Source organism: Python bivittatus, unplaced genomic scaffold (genome assembly GCF_059951505.1).
Source record: "Python bivittatus isolate LINGU-HERP-01145 unplaced genomic scaffold, Pbiv_v1 ctg000700_np1212, whole genome shotgun sequence".
Classification (NCBI taxonomy): domain Eukaryota; kingdom Metazoa; phylum Chordata; class Lepidosauria; order Squamata; family Pythonidae; genus Python; species Python bivittatus.
Window position 1 is genome coordinate 101232816 of NW_028277098.1, and position 19357 is coordinate 101252172.

The 19357-nt window shown below is 44.7% G+C and overlaps 1 protein-coding gene across 1 annotated transcript in view; it reads left to right on the forward strand.

Moving 5' to 3' along the window:
* The first annotated feature begins 340 nt into the window (after nucleotides 1–340).
* The window catches only part of LOC103049302 (signal-regulatory protein beta-2-like), a 30030-nt gene continuing 11013 nt past the window's right edge, over nucleotides 341–19357 (forward strand). The window contains exons 1-3 of the mRNA XM_088154039.1: nucleotides 341–459; nucleotides 7118–7459; nucleotides 13697–13824. Coding sequence (XP_088010165.1) covers nucleotides 384–459; nucleotides 7118–7459; nucleotides 13697–13824 — 546 coding nt within the window. The 5' untranslated portion in view covers nucleotides 341–383. The remainder of the gene's footprint in view (nucleotides 460–7117; nucleotides 7460–13696; nucleotides 13825–19357) is intronic.

The following is a 19357-nucleotide window of genomic DNA, read 5'->3' on the forward strand; positions in this document are numbered from 1 at the left end:
AGCTCAAGTTCAGATACTTTGGTCACCTAATGCGAAGAGAGGACTCTTTGGAAAAGACCCTGATGCTGGGAAAGACTGAAGGCAAAAGGAGAAGAGGACGGCAGAGGATGAGATGGTTAGATAGCATCACTGAAGCAATGAGCATGAAACTGAGCAAACTCAGGGAGGCAGTGAAGGACAGGAAGGCCTGGCGCAATGTGGTTCATTGGGTCACGAAGAGTCGGACACGACTTAACGACTGAACAACATCAACAAAAGCAGGAGTATGAGTCTAAATTTAGAAGGAGGAAATAAGAGTTCCTCTTTTGCTCTTTTTGCAGAAAGAATGATCTGGCAGGACAAGAGATGAAGCAACCCCAGATGGAGTCATCTCTCTTGTCAGCATGGCTGCCTTGAGGTCCTTCTTGGGAATCCCTGGTCTGCTTCAGCTGCTGTTCCTCCTGCTTCTGCAAGGTCTGGGTGAGTGTTGAGATGGGAAAGTAAATATGTTCTGTTGATCTCCAGCTGTGGCAAAATGAATACGAACACCAGACCTGCTGCTCTGAATAGTGGCATTAACAGGTTTTCATGTGGTGCTCAGTCGTGAGCCTCTTCCCCAAGGGGATCTTCCTCCATCTCCCTTCAGCCCATCCATTTGTGCTCCCCCCGCCCCCCACAATCTTATGACTGGTTCACACTTCCTCCATGCTGAGCTAAAATGGGGCCAGCTAGTTTGTGGATCAGCATGCTCTGTGTCTCTTGTTTGCCATGGTAGGTGAATGAGAACATCAAGCTAAGACAGAATATAGTTGACGTGTGTGTGCATGCATGTGAATAAATTATGGAAACACAGTTATTTATTTATTTGTTAAATTTGTATGCTGCCCATCTCCCCCAGCGGGTGACTGTAATTGTGGTTTTTAAACTCAGGTCTAACATGTTATGGGAATGCCTCCAGTGGCTGCGTTGGCATGAAACACATTCTAGATTACTGGATTAATGTAGAGTCCTTGGGGTTCTCTGAGCTTGGTTGTTTTTTTGCAGACGTTTCGTTACCCGGCTAGGTAACGTCTTCAGTGCTAGAAGGGAGTGGGGTTTTCTCTCTGTTTATATACTGTGGCCAGTGCCGGTGGGGAGTTGTTTTCTCCTTGGTAGTTCCTAGATTAGGCTGCTGTTTACTGCTTGATCATTTGTCTGGTGCTAATCCCTGCTTATCTGGGTGTTGATTGCTGGCAAGGAGGTAGTCTGGTCTGTTTGTTTCCTTTTTATTGTCTCTTTTGAATGGTGTGTAAATGTTGTTTACCTCTATGTGTCTGTTGATGGCTGCCTTGTCTGAGTGCCAAGCTTCCGGGAATTCCCTCGCATTTTTGGATTTAGCTTGGTCTAAGATGCTGACAGTCTCCCAGTTGAAACTGTGGTTGAGTCTGTCCATGTTGTGAGATTAAGGAGTTTTCATCGTGTCTTCTGACTGCTAGTTGGTACTCGTGGATGCGCTCTGCAAGCCTTCTGCCTGTCTGTCCTACATAGTGCTTGTTACAGTCCCTACACTGTACGTTGTAGAAGACTCCTGCTTTTTCTTCTTGGGCTACTGGGTCTTTTGGTTTGCTTAAGATGTTCTGGAGGGCTTTAGCTGGTTTGTGTGCTACGGAGATGCCGTGTGGTTGTAACAGTCTGTTGGTGGTTTCTGAGATGTTTCTGATGTATGGCAGTGTGATCCTTTTCATAGCTTGTGTGGGTTGTGTTGTAGTAGGTCGAGTGGCCAGGCACTTTTTGATAAAGTTGCGTGGATATCCGTTTTGTTGGAAGGTGTTGAATAGGTGGTCTATTTCCTTTCTCTGCTGTTCTGGGTTGCTGCAGTGTGTTTGTGCTCGTTTGAATAATGTTCTTACCCAGCTCCTCTTGTGGGAGGTTGGGTTGTTGTTTTGGTCATGGAGTACTTGGTTAGTGTGGGTTGTTTCTCAATAGACTTGGGTTTCTAATTTCCTGTTGTTTCCTCTGCTGATGAGGATATCCAGGAAGGGTAGCATGTCGCTGTTTTCTTCCTCTCTGGTGAATTTTATTCCTTTGAAGAGGTCGTTGATGGTTTCATGTGTCTTCTTTAGATGTTCCTTTTTTATTATGGCGAAGGTGTCATCTACATACCGGATCCATACTTTTGTTCTATGTGTGGGAGTGCTATAGTTTCTAGACACTGCATCACAATCTCTGCAATGAGTCCTGAGAGTGGGGATCCCATGGGTGTGCTCTGATTTGGCACGCAGCGGTACTACACAACACACCCCACCTAACCAAATACACCCAGATCGAAACACCCAGGATCATGGACCTATCAACCTCTGCCTCGCTACCTATTTTCAGTTTGAGGGACAAATATACCAACAAATCAGAGGAATGCCCACAAACGCTGGCTTTCCAAATGCTTGATCTCCCTGGGCCAAGATGTAGGGCAATTCTACACAGTAGCCTACGCTGCTTGCCTCCTGGCCATTTCTTAAGCCAACTTCAGAAGCTCCAGTCTGGTTTGCAGCGAAGCCAGGCTGCAATCAGCCCCTGCAAGACCTGGCTGGTCATTTCCCTTCTTTCTAGAGACTGTCCCCTCTTCACAAGGCCACGTGCCTTGCCTTTGCTTACCCAGAAATTTGCACCCACACCTTGCTTTGACACTAACACAGACCCTTTCTACTTTTTCTTTTTGTCTTTTATGGTACTGCTGTGGTGGCGAAAATAGATCTGACAAACAAGAGGGAGGCGGCCCCCTTTCCCTCCCTGTCTTTTGGTGGCGAGGAGGGTGCAGTCCAGCTCCTCTCTTTCCTAGTCCTATCAGCACCTCACTGCCCCTTCCTGACCCAGACAGAGCCCCCTTGCAACCCCACCGGGACCCAGAACAGAAGCCTCCTCACCCCCCCCACTCCCAGCACCGCCGGAGGGCACCCCTAAGGGGGGAGCTGTGGAGTCATGTCTGGGGGAGAATCCCCAATGCGCCCTCTCTCGGGACACGCCCCCCTTGTCTCAATGTTCTGCTGGGGCTTCCCCAGCTCTGCTGCCCTCCGGACGGGGCCCTCTGCCCCACATCAGAAAGACCCTGGGGCACCGTGAGGACCTGCCGCGCTCCCCCAAACGGGCCAGCCCAGCAGATCCCTTGGATCTCCTGCCCAGCAGCCCTCAGCTTCCATAAGAATCTCTGCTTTCCCATGGTTTGGGGGCCCTCTTTCTTGTGAGGCAGCCCCCCACGACCCCTGCCGTCCAGGTGGTCCTTCTCCGCAGTGTTGCGCTCCGGACGTCTGAATTCTCCAGAGCAGCACCACAGCTCTGATGTTACCAGAATCCAACTGAGAGGGAACAGATGCTTCTTCCTTCTTCCATGGAAACTCTGCAGCGTGGAAGAACGGATAGTTCAGCTTTCTAGAAGCAAAGGAGGAACTGCCCTATGCTGTAACTTACAGATGTTTTTTAAAAAAAAAAATAAAGAAAAGGGAAGCTTTGCAGTCCTGTGGGCGGGGAAAGTGGGAAAGCAAGGGGAGTGTGTTTCATGCAGCCTGGGCAGAAATTGAAACGGAGCCCACAGGGAGGTGAAAAGGTTGAACGGGGCATGAGGTTCTAGGGTTCAAATAGTTCATCGATGAAGTGGCTGCCCCAGCTGGAGGAGAGGGATGCGCCAGGCACTGCAGCCGATGCAAACTGGGCATTGGCTGCAGCGCCTGGCGTGTCTGGACTCGAACAGAATGAAGCACTGGAGATCCTCCACTCTGAAGGGTTGAAGGCACCTCAGCTTAGAAAATGGAGGAGAACACGGGTCCAGGAGGCCTTTGCAATGGGCTGGAAGGGGGAGGAGGAGGAGGAGGAGATGGAGATGGAGATGGAGATGGAGATGGAGATGGAGATGGAGATGGAGATGGAGATCATCTGTTTCTGCACTCAGGAAGTGGTGGGGAGCCCTTACCGACAATGGGTCAAGCAGAAGGCAAAGATCTGCCCTTAGCCTGGCCCTGGGTTTCGTTTCAATCCATGGTAATCTGTTCCCTAAAGCTTTGGATGACCTCTTCACGAACTGCAGGGGAGAAATCAAGAAGGGAGTCTTGTAGTAGCTCTTAGGACAAGATCACTCCATTGCTGAAAAGAAGTGAAGAGGATGACTTCAGACAAGGATGTTCAACTACCTATTTTCTTCCTGCTCTTCCTGTTAAGAAAGGGTCAGGAATATTGGGGAAAGCGTGCAAAAATTCCTTTGGAAAGCAATTCATCCCTCCTAGCATCTACTTTTCACTCAGGATTTTGTTTTCCACAGTTACAGGGAGTCCTTGAATTACAACCACAATTGGGACTGGAATTTCGGTCAGTAAGCAATGCGGTTGTAAAGCAAGACATCACATGACTGCATTGCTTGGCAATCACACTCCCAGCAATTCCCCTTGCCATTGTTAACTGAATTCCACCAGTCATTAGCTGAGGACCCACCCCGATCCAAGCCATTCCGGGCTTGGTCCCTCCCTGCCCCGAGCCTCAGTAGGGTAAGGGACTGCCTCCAACTCCCCCACCCACCTATCTCCCCCCATCTCTGCCCTTTTGGCCACCCTGCACCTTGCCTTGCGGGGCGGCAAGCAGCCCCAGAACTGCGTGGTTCTGGGGTTGCAAGAAGCCCCCAGGCCACAGCCCAGCCACCCCAGGCTGCCCCAGTGAGCCTTCGTTCGCCCAGCTGCCCTCTCTCCCAGTTCCCTGCACCAGCCTTTCGCCTTTTTCACCCAGCCGCCATGATGCTGGCAAAAGGACGCCCTTTTATTTATACATCACATTTATATAGCCACTCATCTCATACAAAGCAACTCTGGGCAGTGTACAACAATTAAAATAACAAGTAAATAAAAGCAGTCATTACAAAAAGATAAAAAGTTATTATGAGAACAAAAACTGGGTCACAAATTTCAAAAAAGATTTTTAAAAGATTTTAAAATATACAAACCTCTCAGAGAGAGCAGAATATCAGTTAGAGTGGCGCCATCTAAGAATGTCTCCGATTCCCAAAGCCCCCCCCCCCCCGGCCTGAGGACACAACCAGGTCTTGAGGGACTTCCTAAACGACAGCAGGGAAGGGGCGAGTCTCACTCCAGGGGGGAGAAGGTCCCACAAGGAGGGAGCCACAGCAGAGATGGCCCCCCTCCCGGGACCCACCGAATGCAAGTCCCTGGCTGATGGAATGCGTAGCGTATCTTCCCTGCCGATCTAATGGGACAGGCTGATGTGATCGGGGGGAGGCGGTCCCTCAGGTACCCCGGCCCCATGCCACGAAGGGCTTTAAAGGTCAAAAACAGCACCTTGAATTGGACCCGGAAGCAAACTGGCAGCCAATGCAACGTGTGCTCTTCTACAAGCACATGTAACTGCCCACACCACTGCATTCTGCACCAGTTGAAGCTTCCAGATGCTCTTCAAGGGCAGCCCCTTGTAGAGTGCATTAAAGTAGTCTAATCTGGAGGTGACTAGGGCATGAGTGACTGTGAGCAGAGCCTCCCAATCCAGGAAGGGGTGCAACTGGCACACAACACGAAGTTTTGCGAAGGCCCTCCTAGCCACGACTGCCATCTGCTCTTTAAGCAGGAACTGTGAGTCCAGAAGGACCCCCAGATTGTGTACCAGGTCTGCCCAGGGCAGTGCCACCCCATCCAGTACCAAAGATGGCATAGTCCCAGAACTGGCAGGACCCCGAACCCACAGCCACAGTCTTGCAGGGTTCAGCTGAAGCCTGTTGTTCCCCATCCAGATCCCCACAGCCTCCAGGCATCAGGATAAGGCGTCCACAGCATCACTTACTTCGCCAGGGGCAGAGATGCATAATTGGGCATCATCAGTATACTGATGATACCTCACCCCATGGCAACGGATGAGCTCACCCAGCAGCTTCATGTAGATATTAAATAGGAGGGGAGAGAGTACCGAACCCTGAGGCACCCCACATAACAGGAGCCGAGGGCGGGATTTCTGCTCCCCAACCACCACCGACTGGAATCAGCCCTGGAGGAAGGAGGTGAACCAGCCCAGCACCGTGCTGCCCACCCCCAGTCCCCTGAGCTGATCCAGAAGGATACCCTGGTTGACGGTATCGAAAGCTGCCGAGAGGTCAAGTAGAGCAGGATGGACACACAACCTCCGTCCCGCCCATGCCAGAGTTCATCCAGAAGTGTGACCAATGCTGTTTCTGTCCCATACCCAGGTCTGAATCCGGTGAACGATTCCTACATGTAGCTCACTGAGCCAACCCCCAGCTCTGGGAGCCACGTGTAGGAATCGTTCACCAGAGAAACTGCTTGCAAAGGGGCTTGCTTTTGCCAGCTTCGTGCAAAGGGGCTCCTTGGCATGAAGGGCCAGGCCCAGCATGCCTCAGCAGCAGCAGGAGCAAGAAGACGGCAAGGTCAGCTGGGGCGGCAGAGTGCAGGGTGGTGAGGGCGACTGTGGCTGGGACTGGGCTGGGGTGGCTGTGGCTCCCTGGGGCATGGCAAACAGCCCCAGAGCCGTGTGGTTCTGGGCTGCTTGCCGTCCTACAAGGCAGGGTGCAGGGCAGCCAGAAGGGCAGAGATGGGGGGGGGATAGATAGGGGGAGTTGAAATGCCCCTGTGGTCGAAAGTGCAGGTGGACTGCCAAGCACCTGAATTTTGATCATGTGACCGCAGGGGTGCTGCAATGGCCGTAACTTCAAGGACCAGTTATAAGTCACTTTTTTCAGTGCCAGCATAATTTCGAAAAGTAACTGAATGAATGGTCATAAGTCAAGGACTACCTGTATTTCAGGCAGTGGTGCTCAAGAGTGTATCCATACATATGTGCACACAAACACACAGACACCTCACCTCTTGACAAGGGCTCCTTGGTGGTTGGCAGCTGAGCTGGACAGCTGTCCATGACTTTGGGGATGGTTCAGGAAGTCCATCCAAACACTGTGAACCTCTGACTGAGAGATGATTTCCTATCCAAATGAAAAAAGAGTGGGTAGAATTAGAAGGAACAACATGCCAGCATGGGGGTTAATTAATCTTACTCTGCAATAGGAGATCTCAGGAGGTGAACCAATCCTGCAGCTGCTTTCACCTCTGTCCAGATTGCAGCAATTTCTGTTCTCCAGAATAAACAGGAGCTCTTTTTGTTTCAGTTGTTGGAGGACAGAACGTGGAGATAACCCAACGTCCGGAATCCCTGTCAGTGACAGCCGGAGAGACCCTCAATCTGACGTGTATCCTGACTGGGGAGAATCTGCCAGGAGCAGTGCGGTGGTACAAAGGCCTGGACAGAAGCCAACCTCCCATTTACAGTGATAAAGAAGGAGCTTCAAGTCGGGGGGTGAGGGTCGTCCCAGAATCAAACACAGACTTCAGCATCTCCATCCGAAACATCCTCCCTGAAGATGCTGGGACCTACTACTGCGTGAAGGTCACGACAGGGAACCCAGAGAGACCGCTGGCTTCGGGGAAAGGCACCGTGGTCTCTGTGATCGGTAGGTGCAGAAATGGATCAGAAATTGTCCAACTTTGTTTAGTTATGTGTTGGAGAAAGATGCAGGTGAAAGAGTACAATGCTCCATTGGCATCTTGCTGGCCTGTAGGGATGCTTGAGAAAGTCTCTCATTGTATTGTCGAAGGCTTTCACGGCCGGCATACGATGGCTGGTGTGGGTCTCTGTGGGGCACAGAGAGAACTACTCCTGTCTGTGCTCCTGCACTCTGAAGATGCCGGTCACAGGTGCTGGCGAAACGTTAGGAAACAAAACTTCCAGAACACGGCCACACAGCCCGGAAAACCCACACCAGCCAAAGTCTCTCATTGTCTGGGACAACCCTGTATGGGGAGGTAGGAGAGATCTTTCAAACACCTTTGATTTGGTGGTCTTCAGACCACCCATTTAGCTAGCTCAGTGAAACCTCTAGCAGATGCATTTGTCTAGCATTGTAAATTGGGTTAAGATTAATCTTGGTTAAGCTCTCTGTGGCTCAGTGTACTGTGCAGACCCAGAAGATGCGTGAATTCTATAACCAGGGGAATCCAGCCATATAAACACAAATCCCAAACTATGTAGAACTTTAAGCAATATTGGGGTATCTGCACAGTGTGGTCCATAAAAGTGAAGATGATGGCTATGATGGGGTGATTGAAGTTCCTCTTGTTTTTTGTGGGTGATACATATAAAAACCAGGCAGAGCTTTGATTGCACCATTGCAGCCACCAACGTAACTTTTTGGACCAAAGCCTGCAGATACCCGTGAATGGATGTAATGGGATGTGAGAATAACCTTGAGGAACAGGAAGAGGAGCCACAAACAAGACAACAATCAGATAAGAGAAATTTGAGTCCAAAGCAGGAGTGTATTTGAGAAAGTGCCTCCTGGGGCTCTTGAACATAGAGGCAGGGAGGAAAGAGGTGCATTCAGACTTGCATGATTCTGTAACCTTATAATGAAGTAGTATTAGCATTCAAAACTTTGGTTTCCTGGTCTGGACTACCCTGAAGGGCTGACAATGGTTTCCTCTCAGTCTGGGATGATTGGAAAGCCATATAAGACCAATAAAACAAAGATGATGATGATGATGATGATGATGATGATGATGATGATGATGATACCACCTAGAAACTGAGAGGAAAGATCAGGGAGATCTGCAGGGCAGGGTTCCAAAAAGTCAAAATGGCAGGTCTACCTGGATAGACAAAGTCCCTTCCCTTTTTTAGGTGTGCCCCGTGTGCTATATGTGTAAAAAAGGGGAGGGGCTTCCATTGCACGTAGAGGGCTGCCATCTTGACCTTTTTTACTATTTCCTGCAGATGCTCCTAGGGCTGAGCTGAGCCTAGAGGTGGCCGCCATTTACAATGCCAGAAGCCAACGCGAGCACGACACCAGGTCCCTGGTGGGACAATAAGGACAGTGATGTTGTCCAGCTCCAAAAACTCAGGAGGAGAAGATCAGAAAGGGGGAAGATTCAGAAAACCCTGAACTCCAGAGGTCAGGTGCTAGCAAGGGGGTAAGTCCCCCTGTGGGTAAAAAAATTGAGGGTAAGTCCCAGCCCAACTTCAAGAACCCAGAAGATGCAGAGCACAGCCACTCCACGCATAGCCTCCTGAGGTCCCACCAGGGACTCTGGGACACTTGGGGGAAGTTGAAAGGCTCGAGAGAAGCAGGCCAGGCTGGATTAAAGGGGAACTTAGAATGGGATAGCTTAGACCAGTGTTTCTCAACCTTGGCAGCTTGAAGGTGTGTGGACTTCAACTCCCAGAATTCCCCAGTTCCCCCAATTCCCCAGTTCCCCCAATTCCCCAGAATCCTGGGAGTTGAAGTCCACACACCTTCAAGTTGCCAAGGTTGAGAAACACCAGCTTAGACAGATATATATAGTAATGCAGGATGTTAAAATAGACTCTGCGTAGAACACAAAGGCACACTTTGATTGCAGAATTGCAAACAAAGTTGAACTCCATGGCCGCTGAAATGGAGGAGCGAAATAACAGGTTACGGCTACCCAGATTTCATTTAAACGTAAAGAAAAATTTCCTGATAGTAAAATCTGTTTAACAGGGTAACAGTCTAACAATGGAGGTTGTCAATTCTCTCCAACTCTGGAGATTTTGAAGACGAGGCTGGACAGGCACCTCTCAAGAAAGGTTGAATTGGCTTTCCTGCACGCTGCCAAGAGTTGGCCCAGATGATCCTTGGGGTGTCTTCCCCAATTCTTTGATTCTGTGCAATAGTGACTAGGGTAGAGCAACTGAGAGTAAACATAAGAATAATCCCTAACTGTAAGAATAATGAAAAAGAAACTCTTTATTTTATAGCAATTTTTTTATTCGGATGCCTGCTTTTGTAATATTTATTTATTTTATTGTTAAGTTTTTATGCCGCCCATCTCCCCCAGAGGGTAACTCTGGGTGGCTTACAATTAAAAAATAACATTAAATTAAATCCTTCTAAAGGGAATTGGAAGCGGTCTGCTCATAACTCACAATTTTAAAGCAGATCCAGGATTATTGGAACAATATGGATGTCATGTATTTTGATCACCAGCAGGTGGCAGCATTTTCCACCAGTTGAATAACTGCACCTCATCTGTCTTCTCCCAATAGAAAGCAATGACTTTGATGTGACTCCATGGTTGTGTTCACACAATGCGCTAAACAGTCCACATAAAACCTGGCAGATGCATTTATCCAGCTTGCTTAAACCCACTTCACCTTGGTTAGATTGTTCTGCAGCATAGCTGAGCACATGAACCCAGCCTGTTTGATTAGCATATGGTGCAATGTAGTATATGAATCCAGACAATAAATTAATTTGATCACTATGATTAGCCTAGAAGACTGTGGTTTTTCCAGAGCTCACACTCCTCCCCTTTATTTAGATGCCTTCAACTCCTTTCCTCCCTCCCTTCGGTTCCTTAGCAGCTCTTTCAGATGGTTAATGCAGCCTCAACTCAGATTCCAGATGTTCTTGGTTAACCACAGAATCAGGAGGAAATAAGTTAGAAGAACACCAACACACGATCTGTCATAGGGGGAAAAAAAGCTCCTCCTGTCAAGGGTTCACATAAACACTGAAGGTTATTTGCATATATGGAGAATGGGGTGAAAGGACCAATTAGCAGAAAGAGAGAGAACATCCCCCTCAAAGAAGTTTTGAGCATCCAAAGAAAGACTTTGCGAAAGGGAGAAGGAAGATCCAGCCACTTCTCCTTTCTGTATCTCTGCTTTCTTCTTACCAAAATCTTCCTGCTTCATCTAAGCCATCTCTGAATAGATCCACCATGGAGGGTGAGAAATATTTAATCCCAGCTTGACTGAGTCATGAAAACCTCAGCAGACTTTTCCTTTTGTCTACCCTCCTTCCCTCCTCATCCTTTCTTATCCCCATGTCCCTTCCCTGCCTTTTCCTTTCTATGATTGATTATGTGCCATTAAGTTGGTGTCGACTCTTAGCGACCACACAGCTAGATTTTCTCCATGACGATCTGTCCCTAACCTGTTCCTTCAGATCTTCCAGTGATGTCTCCATCAATCCTGTAACTGAGTCCCTCCACCTTGCTGCTGGTTGTCCTCTTCTTATCTTTCCCAGCATCAGAGCCTTCTCCAGAGAGCTGCTAGGTCTTTGCATAATTTGTCTGAAGTAGGATAATTTGAACCTGGTCATTTGTGCCACTAGTAAGAACTCTGTGTTGATTTGTTTGACAATCCATTGGTTTATTTTCTTGGCTATCAAACGTTTTCTCCAACATCACTTCTATAGACAAGGTTATAACAAGATGGGATCATCTGCTGAGTTTCAAGCAAAGACAGTAATTTATGGCTTTATGTAATTCTCTTGAGTTTCAGTAAAGAAGCAGAAGACGAATTCTGCTCTGGTTCTGGAATATCTGCACAGAACCTATGTCAAAGGAGCACAGGGTAGAGTGATCTGGATGTTTGCTGGTGGCACAGACATGCTGTCATAACAGTGTCTGTGTGCTTGAGTATAAAGTAATCACCAAGGGGGAAAAACGGATGATCCCCAGGCTGAGGTAGAAGGTCATCAGTTCCTCTGAAATTAGAAGTTTCATAGCAGGTCCGCCCCAGCTGAGCAAAAAACATTCAGTTCCTTAAGAAGTAGAGGGAGAGCTGTCTTAGTCTACCGTGGCAAAAAATCAGGAGTCTGGTAGTGCTTTTTTTGAATTACACATTTTATTAAAAGGCATAAGCTTTCATGAGCTGGAGCTCACTTCATCCAAAGCTATCTTTATTAAAAAGTTTCTGTCGTTTAATAAAACTTCTACATCAGAAAAGCTGCCAGCAAATTCCTTCTAATATTTAGGAAGTAGCATGGCTAAAGAGAGGTGAAAGTGCACAGGTCATACCCCATGCCTATACAGGTAGTCCTCGACTTATGACCACAATTGGGACCAGAACTTCCATTGCTAAGTGATGCGGTTGTTAAGTGTATCACACCCGATTTTATAACCTTTTGCTGTGATTGTTAAGCAAATCTGGCTTCCCCCATTGACTTTGCTAGTTGGGAACCCCCTGGGAAAGTCACAAATGGCAATCATATGACCCCAGGATGCTGCACCCATTGTAAATACAGGCTGGTTGCCAAGTGCCTGAATTCTGATCATGTGACTGCAGGGATGATGCGATGGTTGTAAGTGCAAGGACTGGTCATAAGTCACTTTTTTCAGCACTGTTGTAACTTTGAACGGTCATTAAAGGAATGGTCATAGGAACCACAACCTGCTTCAGTGTGTTGTGTGAAAGTAGTCCCTGTTCCGTGGTCACATGGTCAAACCCGCAAATGCTGCACACGAGAAGCAGTCTTTGAAGTAAGCCCCCTCTGCTTAGACATGTAGAGTGTTTAGACTATGAAAATAAAGGAAGGGAACATACATTTTTAGAACTAAGTAAATCCTCTTCTGCCCTGAAATAGTCCAGCAAACGTATGTCCAGATATTTATTAAGAATCCATGCCTAAATCAGCTAGAATGGAAATCTATTTTGTAAAGTGGGCTGTAACATACACATTCGTAATTGGGGGAAGGAAAGATTCAATGGATCCAATGGATGGATCTCCTCTGGGGAAAGTGTCTTCTTTTCAGGAAGCTTCTGACCCCACACTTCACACTAAACTTAATTCATTAAAAATGAAATGTTCGATTGCATTATTTTCCCTGGCAATTCCTTGCTGAGTGTTCTGGATTCTGCTTCTGAGGCTCATATCTTGTGCTGTTTCATAGGTTCCAAAATTATTTTAGCCCTCTTGAACTTGTCTGAGAAAAGTGGGGTAGAAATGCTCTCATTTTAAGAGAAACAAAATAAAGGGAAAAATCAAGGGTGGTGGTAGTGGCAATGGTGGGACCACATCCCAGCTCTGTGAAAAGTCTGCAGGCATTAAAAGGGAACAAGGACACACAATAGTCCTTCCAGATCAAGCATTTATGGTGCAGATGTCCTGCCACATTCATGGAATTTGGGGTAGGAAGGGATCCCCGCCGATGTTTAAAGGGCTGCAAGAAAAACCTTGAGGAACAGGAAGAGCTGCAATGATCAGATAAAAGAAGTATGAGTCCAAAGCAGAGATGTAATTTGAGAAAACGTATCAGACTTGACCCTCCCTAGTTCCCAAGAAGACAAAGGGAGGGAAGGGGGAAGGACATTCAGACTTGCAAGATTCTGTTACTGTAACCATATAATAAAAGTAGTATTGGCCTTCATAACTTTGGTTTTTATTTATTTATTTATTTATTAAATTTGTATGCCGTCCATCTCCCCCCAATGGGTGACTCTGGGTGGCGGTTTCCTAGTCTGGTCTACCTTGAAGGGCTGACACAATGCCATTTAGCTCCATTTGTAAGTCTTTTTCTCTTTTCTTCTTCCTCTTTTCTTACCACCCAACATTTGTTAAGGGGAAGAAGGAGGGAACCCTGGCATACAATGCCTTTAGTGGCTGGGGCAATAAGCATTGTAACTGTAAAAGAGAAAACACTGAACCACATCTCCCATCATCTCCAGCCACAGTTAATCCACAGATTCCTATTAAGGAAGGTTCATGCAGTACCTTCTTCCATGTTGAAAGGGCAAAATCATTCCTAAAATTCTGCGGGCTGAGCCATGTTCCTTGGACAGTGTTTAAGTCGGTGGACAGACTGGCTACCTTAAGGTCATGATGAAACTGCTCTGTATCCTTCCCACATTTTGATTGGTCTCCTGGTGTTTCTTTTGTCTGCAGCTATGTGGCGGTTGTCCAGCTCTGGACTCTGGATTGGAATTGTCATGGCGAAAATTGGAGCTGTTCTCATTCTTCTATGTTTCTTTCTAAGAAAGGAAAATGACAGGGTAGATCGGAGACAGACAACTGCCTAGAACTTGCTTCCTTCCTCTTGGCTGCCGTTGTGTTTTCAACAGAAATGGAAGGAAGAGACCAGAACTTAGACTGAAACATCTCTCAAAATAAACCATACAAATTAATCCTATAAAGCAGTGTTTCCCAACCTCAGTAACTTTAAGATGTGTGGAGTTCAACTCTCAGAGTTCCCCAGCCAGCAATGCTGGCTGGGGAATTCTGAGAGTTGAAGTCCACACATCTTAAAGTTGTCTAGGTTGAGAAACATTGCTATAAAGTAAGGATTGAAATATAACATCTGTTGTAGGCAGGGTATCCACTATTCCCTCCAAAGGCACCTGCAATCCTCTCCACACGTTACAATACAGTTAAAATAACTTCTAAACATTAAAAGCCAAACTCTTGCAAGATCACCTAATTTTGTATTGATTCAGATAATTTGGGTCACCAAAGTTCTGAAAAGATTCTCAACCCTTGTTTAAACCCTTGTTAGCAAGAGATATAGGAGAGAGATTGGTGGTCCATCTGGAACCCCTTGGAAGGAGGAAATTTTACCATTGTTTTCTGAAATAGGCACACTCCCAATCTGATGAAGATTCCTGATGATTTTGGTCCAAGGTTTCTTGCTGCTCTGTTGAAAATACAGAGCCGAAGAGTGTGTCATCGTCAGCTTCCCACAGACCACAAAACATGACTCAAGAACATATTACTAAGCAAAAGGGAAATGAAAGGCTATTTATGTGAAAAACAATTGATCTTATGTAAGGAGGTTAATAACACAATCTGTGGATGAATTGTCAGAACTCATTTCTTATAACTTGCCTTTAATATCAGACTTTTCTCCTTGCAGTTTCAATAGGGAAGAGTGAATCCTAGAAATAACAATCTAAGCATTCTGATTAATAGCTGTTATTAGGGGGAAGGCTAAGAATTGCAGCAACTACTGTACAGGTAGTCCTCACTTAACGACTGTTTGTTTAACAATAGTTCGGAATTATGACAGCCTTGGGAAAAGTGCTTTACGACCTGTACTTGCATTTACGACCATCGCAAACTGTCACACCACCCCCCATGGTCACATGATCGTGATTTGTGACCTTTTTTATGATAGTCACTAAGTGAATCACATGGTTGTTAAGCGAATTCTGGCAAAAGTGTCCATTGGGGAAGGTGGATTTGCTTAATGACCATGTGATTTACTTAACGACCATGTGATTTGCTTAACGACCGTGGTGATTTGCTTAATGACTATTGTAAAAAAGGTTGTAAAATCAGCTTGTCACATGACAATTTGCTTAACAACCAAATCCCTTAGCGACCTAAATTCCAGTCCCTATTGTGGTCAGATAGCAAGGACTACCTGTACTTTCAAATGTACCTATATAAAGGTAACCTAAGGCACCAAGGAATCAGGATAGGAAGAGTACTGATGCTTTAGAAATTTGGGGTTGGAGAAGACTCCTGCGAATACCATGGACAGCAAGAAAACAAACCCATGGATCATCAAACAGATCAACCCAGAGTTCTCACTCCAGGCACAACTGATCAGGCTCAAATTATCCTACTTTGGACACATTATGCAAAGACTCAACCCTCTGGAGAAGACTCTAATGCTGGGAAAGGTGGAAGGAAAGAGAAGAGGACGGTGACCAGCAGTAAGGGGGATGGACTGAGTTACGGTGGCAATGGGTGTACCACTGGATATGCTGAAGGACCAGGTTGGGGACTGATTGTCATGGAGAAAATCTAGCTACGTGGTTGCTAAGAGTTGACACCAACTTGGTGGCACATATCAATAAATCAAGCAGCAAAACTCTTGCCTATCTTCTTGTGTTCTTCCATGGCAGTGATGAGGAGTCTGCATCTCTTTATTTGTGTGAGTGTCTGTGTGCCTCTGTGTGTCTCTTCCAGCCCTAAACTGGAAAGTCAAGAAACATCTGTTTACCAACCTGCAGTGGTAGATTATGGTCCAAACTTTCAGTGAAGAGGCCTTTATCCGGTGGTGGATATAGTTGTTTACCACTATTATATCATCTTTATCTTTTTTAAATTTCAGTAATCATTAATACATTCATGTTATTAATAGCGCAATAGTGTAATTTATTATTGTTTAAATGAGCTAAAGCTTAACAAAATAGTATTAAAATGAAACTGTGTATTGATATATAGTCTTTTAACATATTGTTAAATCTAGACCATATAGAAACATATATTTCTATAATATAAAGACATTTCAAGCCCCTAAAACCACAAAAAAGGCCACATCATATTTCTAAACCTCACATTACTAATTCCGGTGTTGATGCAAATGATAGATACCTTTAGAAAATAGCAGGATACTCTAATAACTGGTCCTAATTGGAACTGATGCCAATAGGTGAAAATGCTTACCCATTCATTTAAGGATCATCAATTCCGTATTTGTACCAAATCTATTAAATATTTAGGTATGTCTATACCAAACAATATAACTCAGCAACATGTAATATAAATAAAATACAGAGAGAGGTTTCTTCAGATATCAATAGATGGGAGTCATTAAACCTCACCCTTGGGGAAAGGTGAACACTCTCAAAATGAATATTATTCCCAGGTTCATTTATATTCTGAGAGGAATTCCATTTTTTATATTTGGAAAATATTTTCAGAAAATAAATTCTTTGTTTAGAAAATTTCTGTGGGGTTTGATTCTGAGAATATCTTTACAGAAAATGCAATTGCCAATTAATGAGGGAGAATTTGGTTTTTTGAATCTGGAGCTATATCATCATACTTACCTATTGTCAAGTATTAAATACTGGAAGCCAACAATTGGTGTTAATTTTCCAATTTGGGCAACTTTGGAATATACATATATAACACCTTTGGTCAGATGGACAGTATTAGGATCAAAATATGCTAAAACTCTAATATCTCTGGAAGCAATTTCGTCAGTTAGAAAACTATGGAACATAATGTCTAATAAAAAAAGATTTGACTCTTTTTCCCATGCTAAATTGACTTTATGGAGAAACCAAACTTTAAAAATTGGGGAAAAGATGGTGATATGGAAAAATTGGATGGAAGTGATATTGACTTTGGATCAACTGACAGACGATGAAGATGAATTTTTAACATATGCTGTGTTAAGAGATAAACAGAATGTACATTTCATCAGCTACAATATTTGTTAACAACATTGTTTGGATCAGCAGCATTTCCAGCTTCTGAGACACCTGATATTAGAACAACTTGTTAAATTCTTTAAAACTAAAAACCTACTATTAGTTTGTATAGATATTTGTTATCAATAAATCAATTTGATATGCAGATGCTAAGGGATGAGTGGGATAAAAAATTAGAGGTCTCTATATTGCCAAGACAATGGGAGAGCATCTTAACTTCTATACCAAGAGTGTCAGTGGACCTCAAATTGCAACATACAACAAAAAACAATATTTTGAATTTATTGGACTCCACTATGTATGGAAAAGACTGTCAAAAATAGCATTTTGTTGTAGGTGTAGTAAGGACGATGCTTCTTTAAAACACATGTTTTTACAATGTCCTATACTTACTAAGTTTTGGGAGAAAGTAGGGAACTATGTAAATATGATCGTGCGACAAAAACTAAAATTTTCAGGGGATAATATTCTGTTGAACTATATGTCTAGTACATGGAATTTGACAACTGGACAAGGTAAATGGATTCTCCGTGCCCTTACGATGGCCAGAAGACTGATATTGCAGCAATGGAAAGATAAATGTGCGGCCCCCATTCACTCAATGGATCGAAGTCTTGATTACGTTTGTGACTTATGAGCGGATTGCCTAGAGACGTAGACTTTGTACAGACGAGTATAATGAAAGTATAATGGGACTCATTTATACAAAATACACTGGATTACAAAAAAAACATAGTCATGTAACTCTATTAGAAATATATATATACTTGAATAATATTTGTATTAGGTATACCAATGGTATATTAGATATACCATTGGAGTATATCCATATATAGCATTGGAACTGTGTACTATTATAATGATATATTAACTTTTTATTGTTGTATTTTTTCACTTTTATGTTAAAGCACTTTTTTCCTTTTTTGTTGTAATTAAAAAAAATAATTTAATTTTAAAAAAAGACCACATTTTTTTGATAACTGCTTTTCATTTTTTAGTATGAGAACTAACTCTCACATCAAAAGTAGCATTGTCCACTCCATAAGGGAAAATAAGGAATACATTCAGAGGCATCCATAGCAAGGAATCAGAAAAGACAAGATGGTGACCAGAGCCACCCATCTTGACTTTTTTGACCCCTTTTATGGACACCCCTGAATATTTCCTTTTCAATGGCTCTCTGATTCATCTGCATTTTGCAACTTACTGAAATGAAATGTGCATTGTATGGAAACAAATATGAATGAAAATGACAATTCTTTATTAAAACCCAGCCCCTACAAATTAGTTGGTAACATTCAGCCAAAATTATACACACACACACACACACACACACTGTAGAATTCACCAGGCAAAGGCACTAGGCAAAAATTGCATATATAAATGCAACACAATCCTAGAAACAAACCATACATGGACAAGACAAGAGAACCTGGAATTGATGGAATGGTACTACAACAGCAGACCTAATGAGAGGGGATATATAAAATGTATGAGGGGGCTATGGATGGATAGAAGACCTATATCCGCACTAACTGAGAAACAGTTACCCAACACTTCAACATAGTGAAGAGGAAGCTGTTCTCACAACTTGAGATAGACCAACTACACATTACATCCCGGACTCAAGAAGACCCAGAAGAACAACTGGATGTGCAGCCAACACCTGAAGCTAGAACAGCACTGCCACCCCCTCCATTACAGAGCACAGCAGCTGATATGAGGCATAAGATCATGGATAAACTAGCTACAGTCAACCCTCAAGACTGATTACCAAGGCTCAGTGGAGAAGTACCATCAGATAGTATGCTAGAAGATGTCAACAGAGCCCTCCAGACAATCCCTACTACTACCATAACTCAAAAAACTTAACTGATATATGTTACAGCCACTGTAATCCTGGAAATGCTTGGCTACACGATCAAGAAGAACAGCAGTACATATCCCCTCAGAAAATGAGATTGAAGGCCAAGATCAAGGCAACTCGGAGAGAAGTCAGTCAGCTGGTAGAACTACAGAAGGGTGTGGAGATTAAGGATAAGACTTGGCTACTGAAAAAATACATGGGCCTGACTCCATCTGAAGCCCTAGAGACTGCTAAACAAAGGCTCACAGCACTGGCTGCCAGGCTAAGGAGATACACTAGAGGAGCAGAGGCCAAGAAGACAAATGCCCTGTTCTCCAAAGAACCATCCAAAGTGTACTCCCAGCTGCAGTGCAACCACACAATAACAGCTGAGCCACCAGCAACGGAAACTGAACAGTACTGGAAGAACATATGGGAGAAAGAGAAGACACATAACACCAGTGCAAAGTGGTTGCAGGACTTAAAAGCAGACCACAGCAATCCCCAGAACAGGAACCAGTCACCATCACAGTAGCA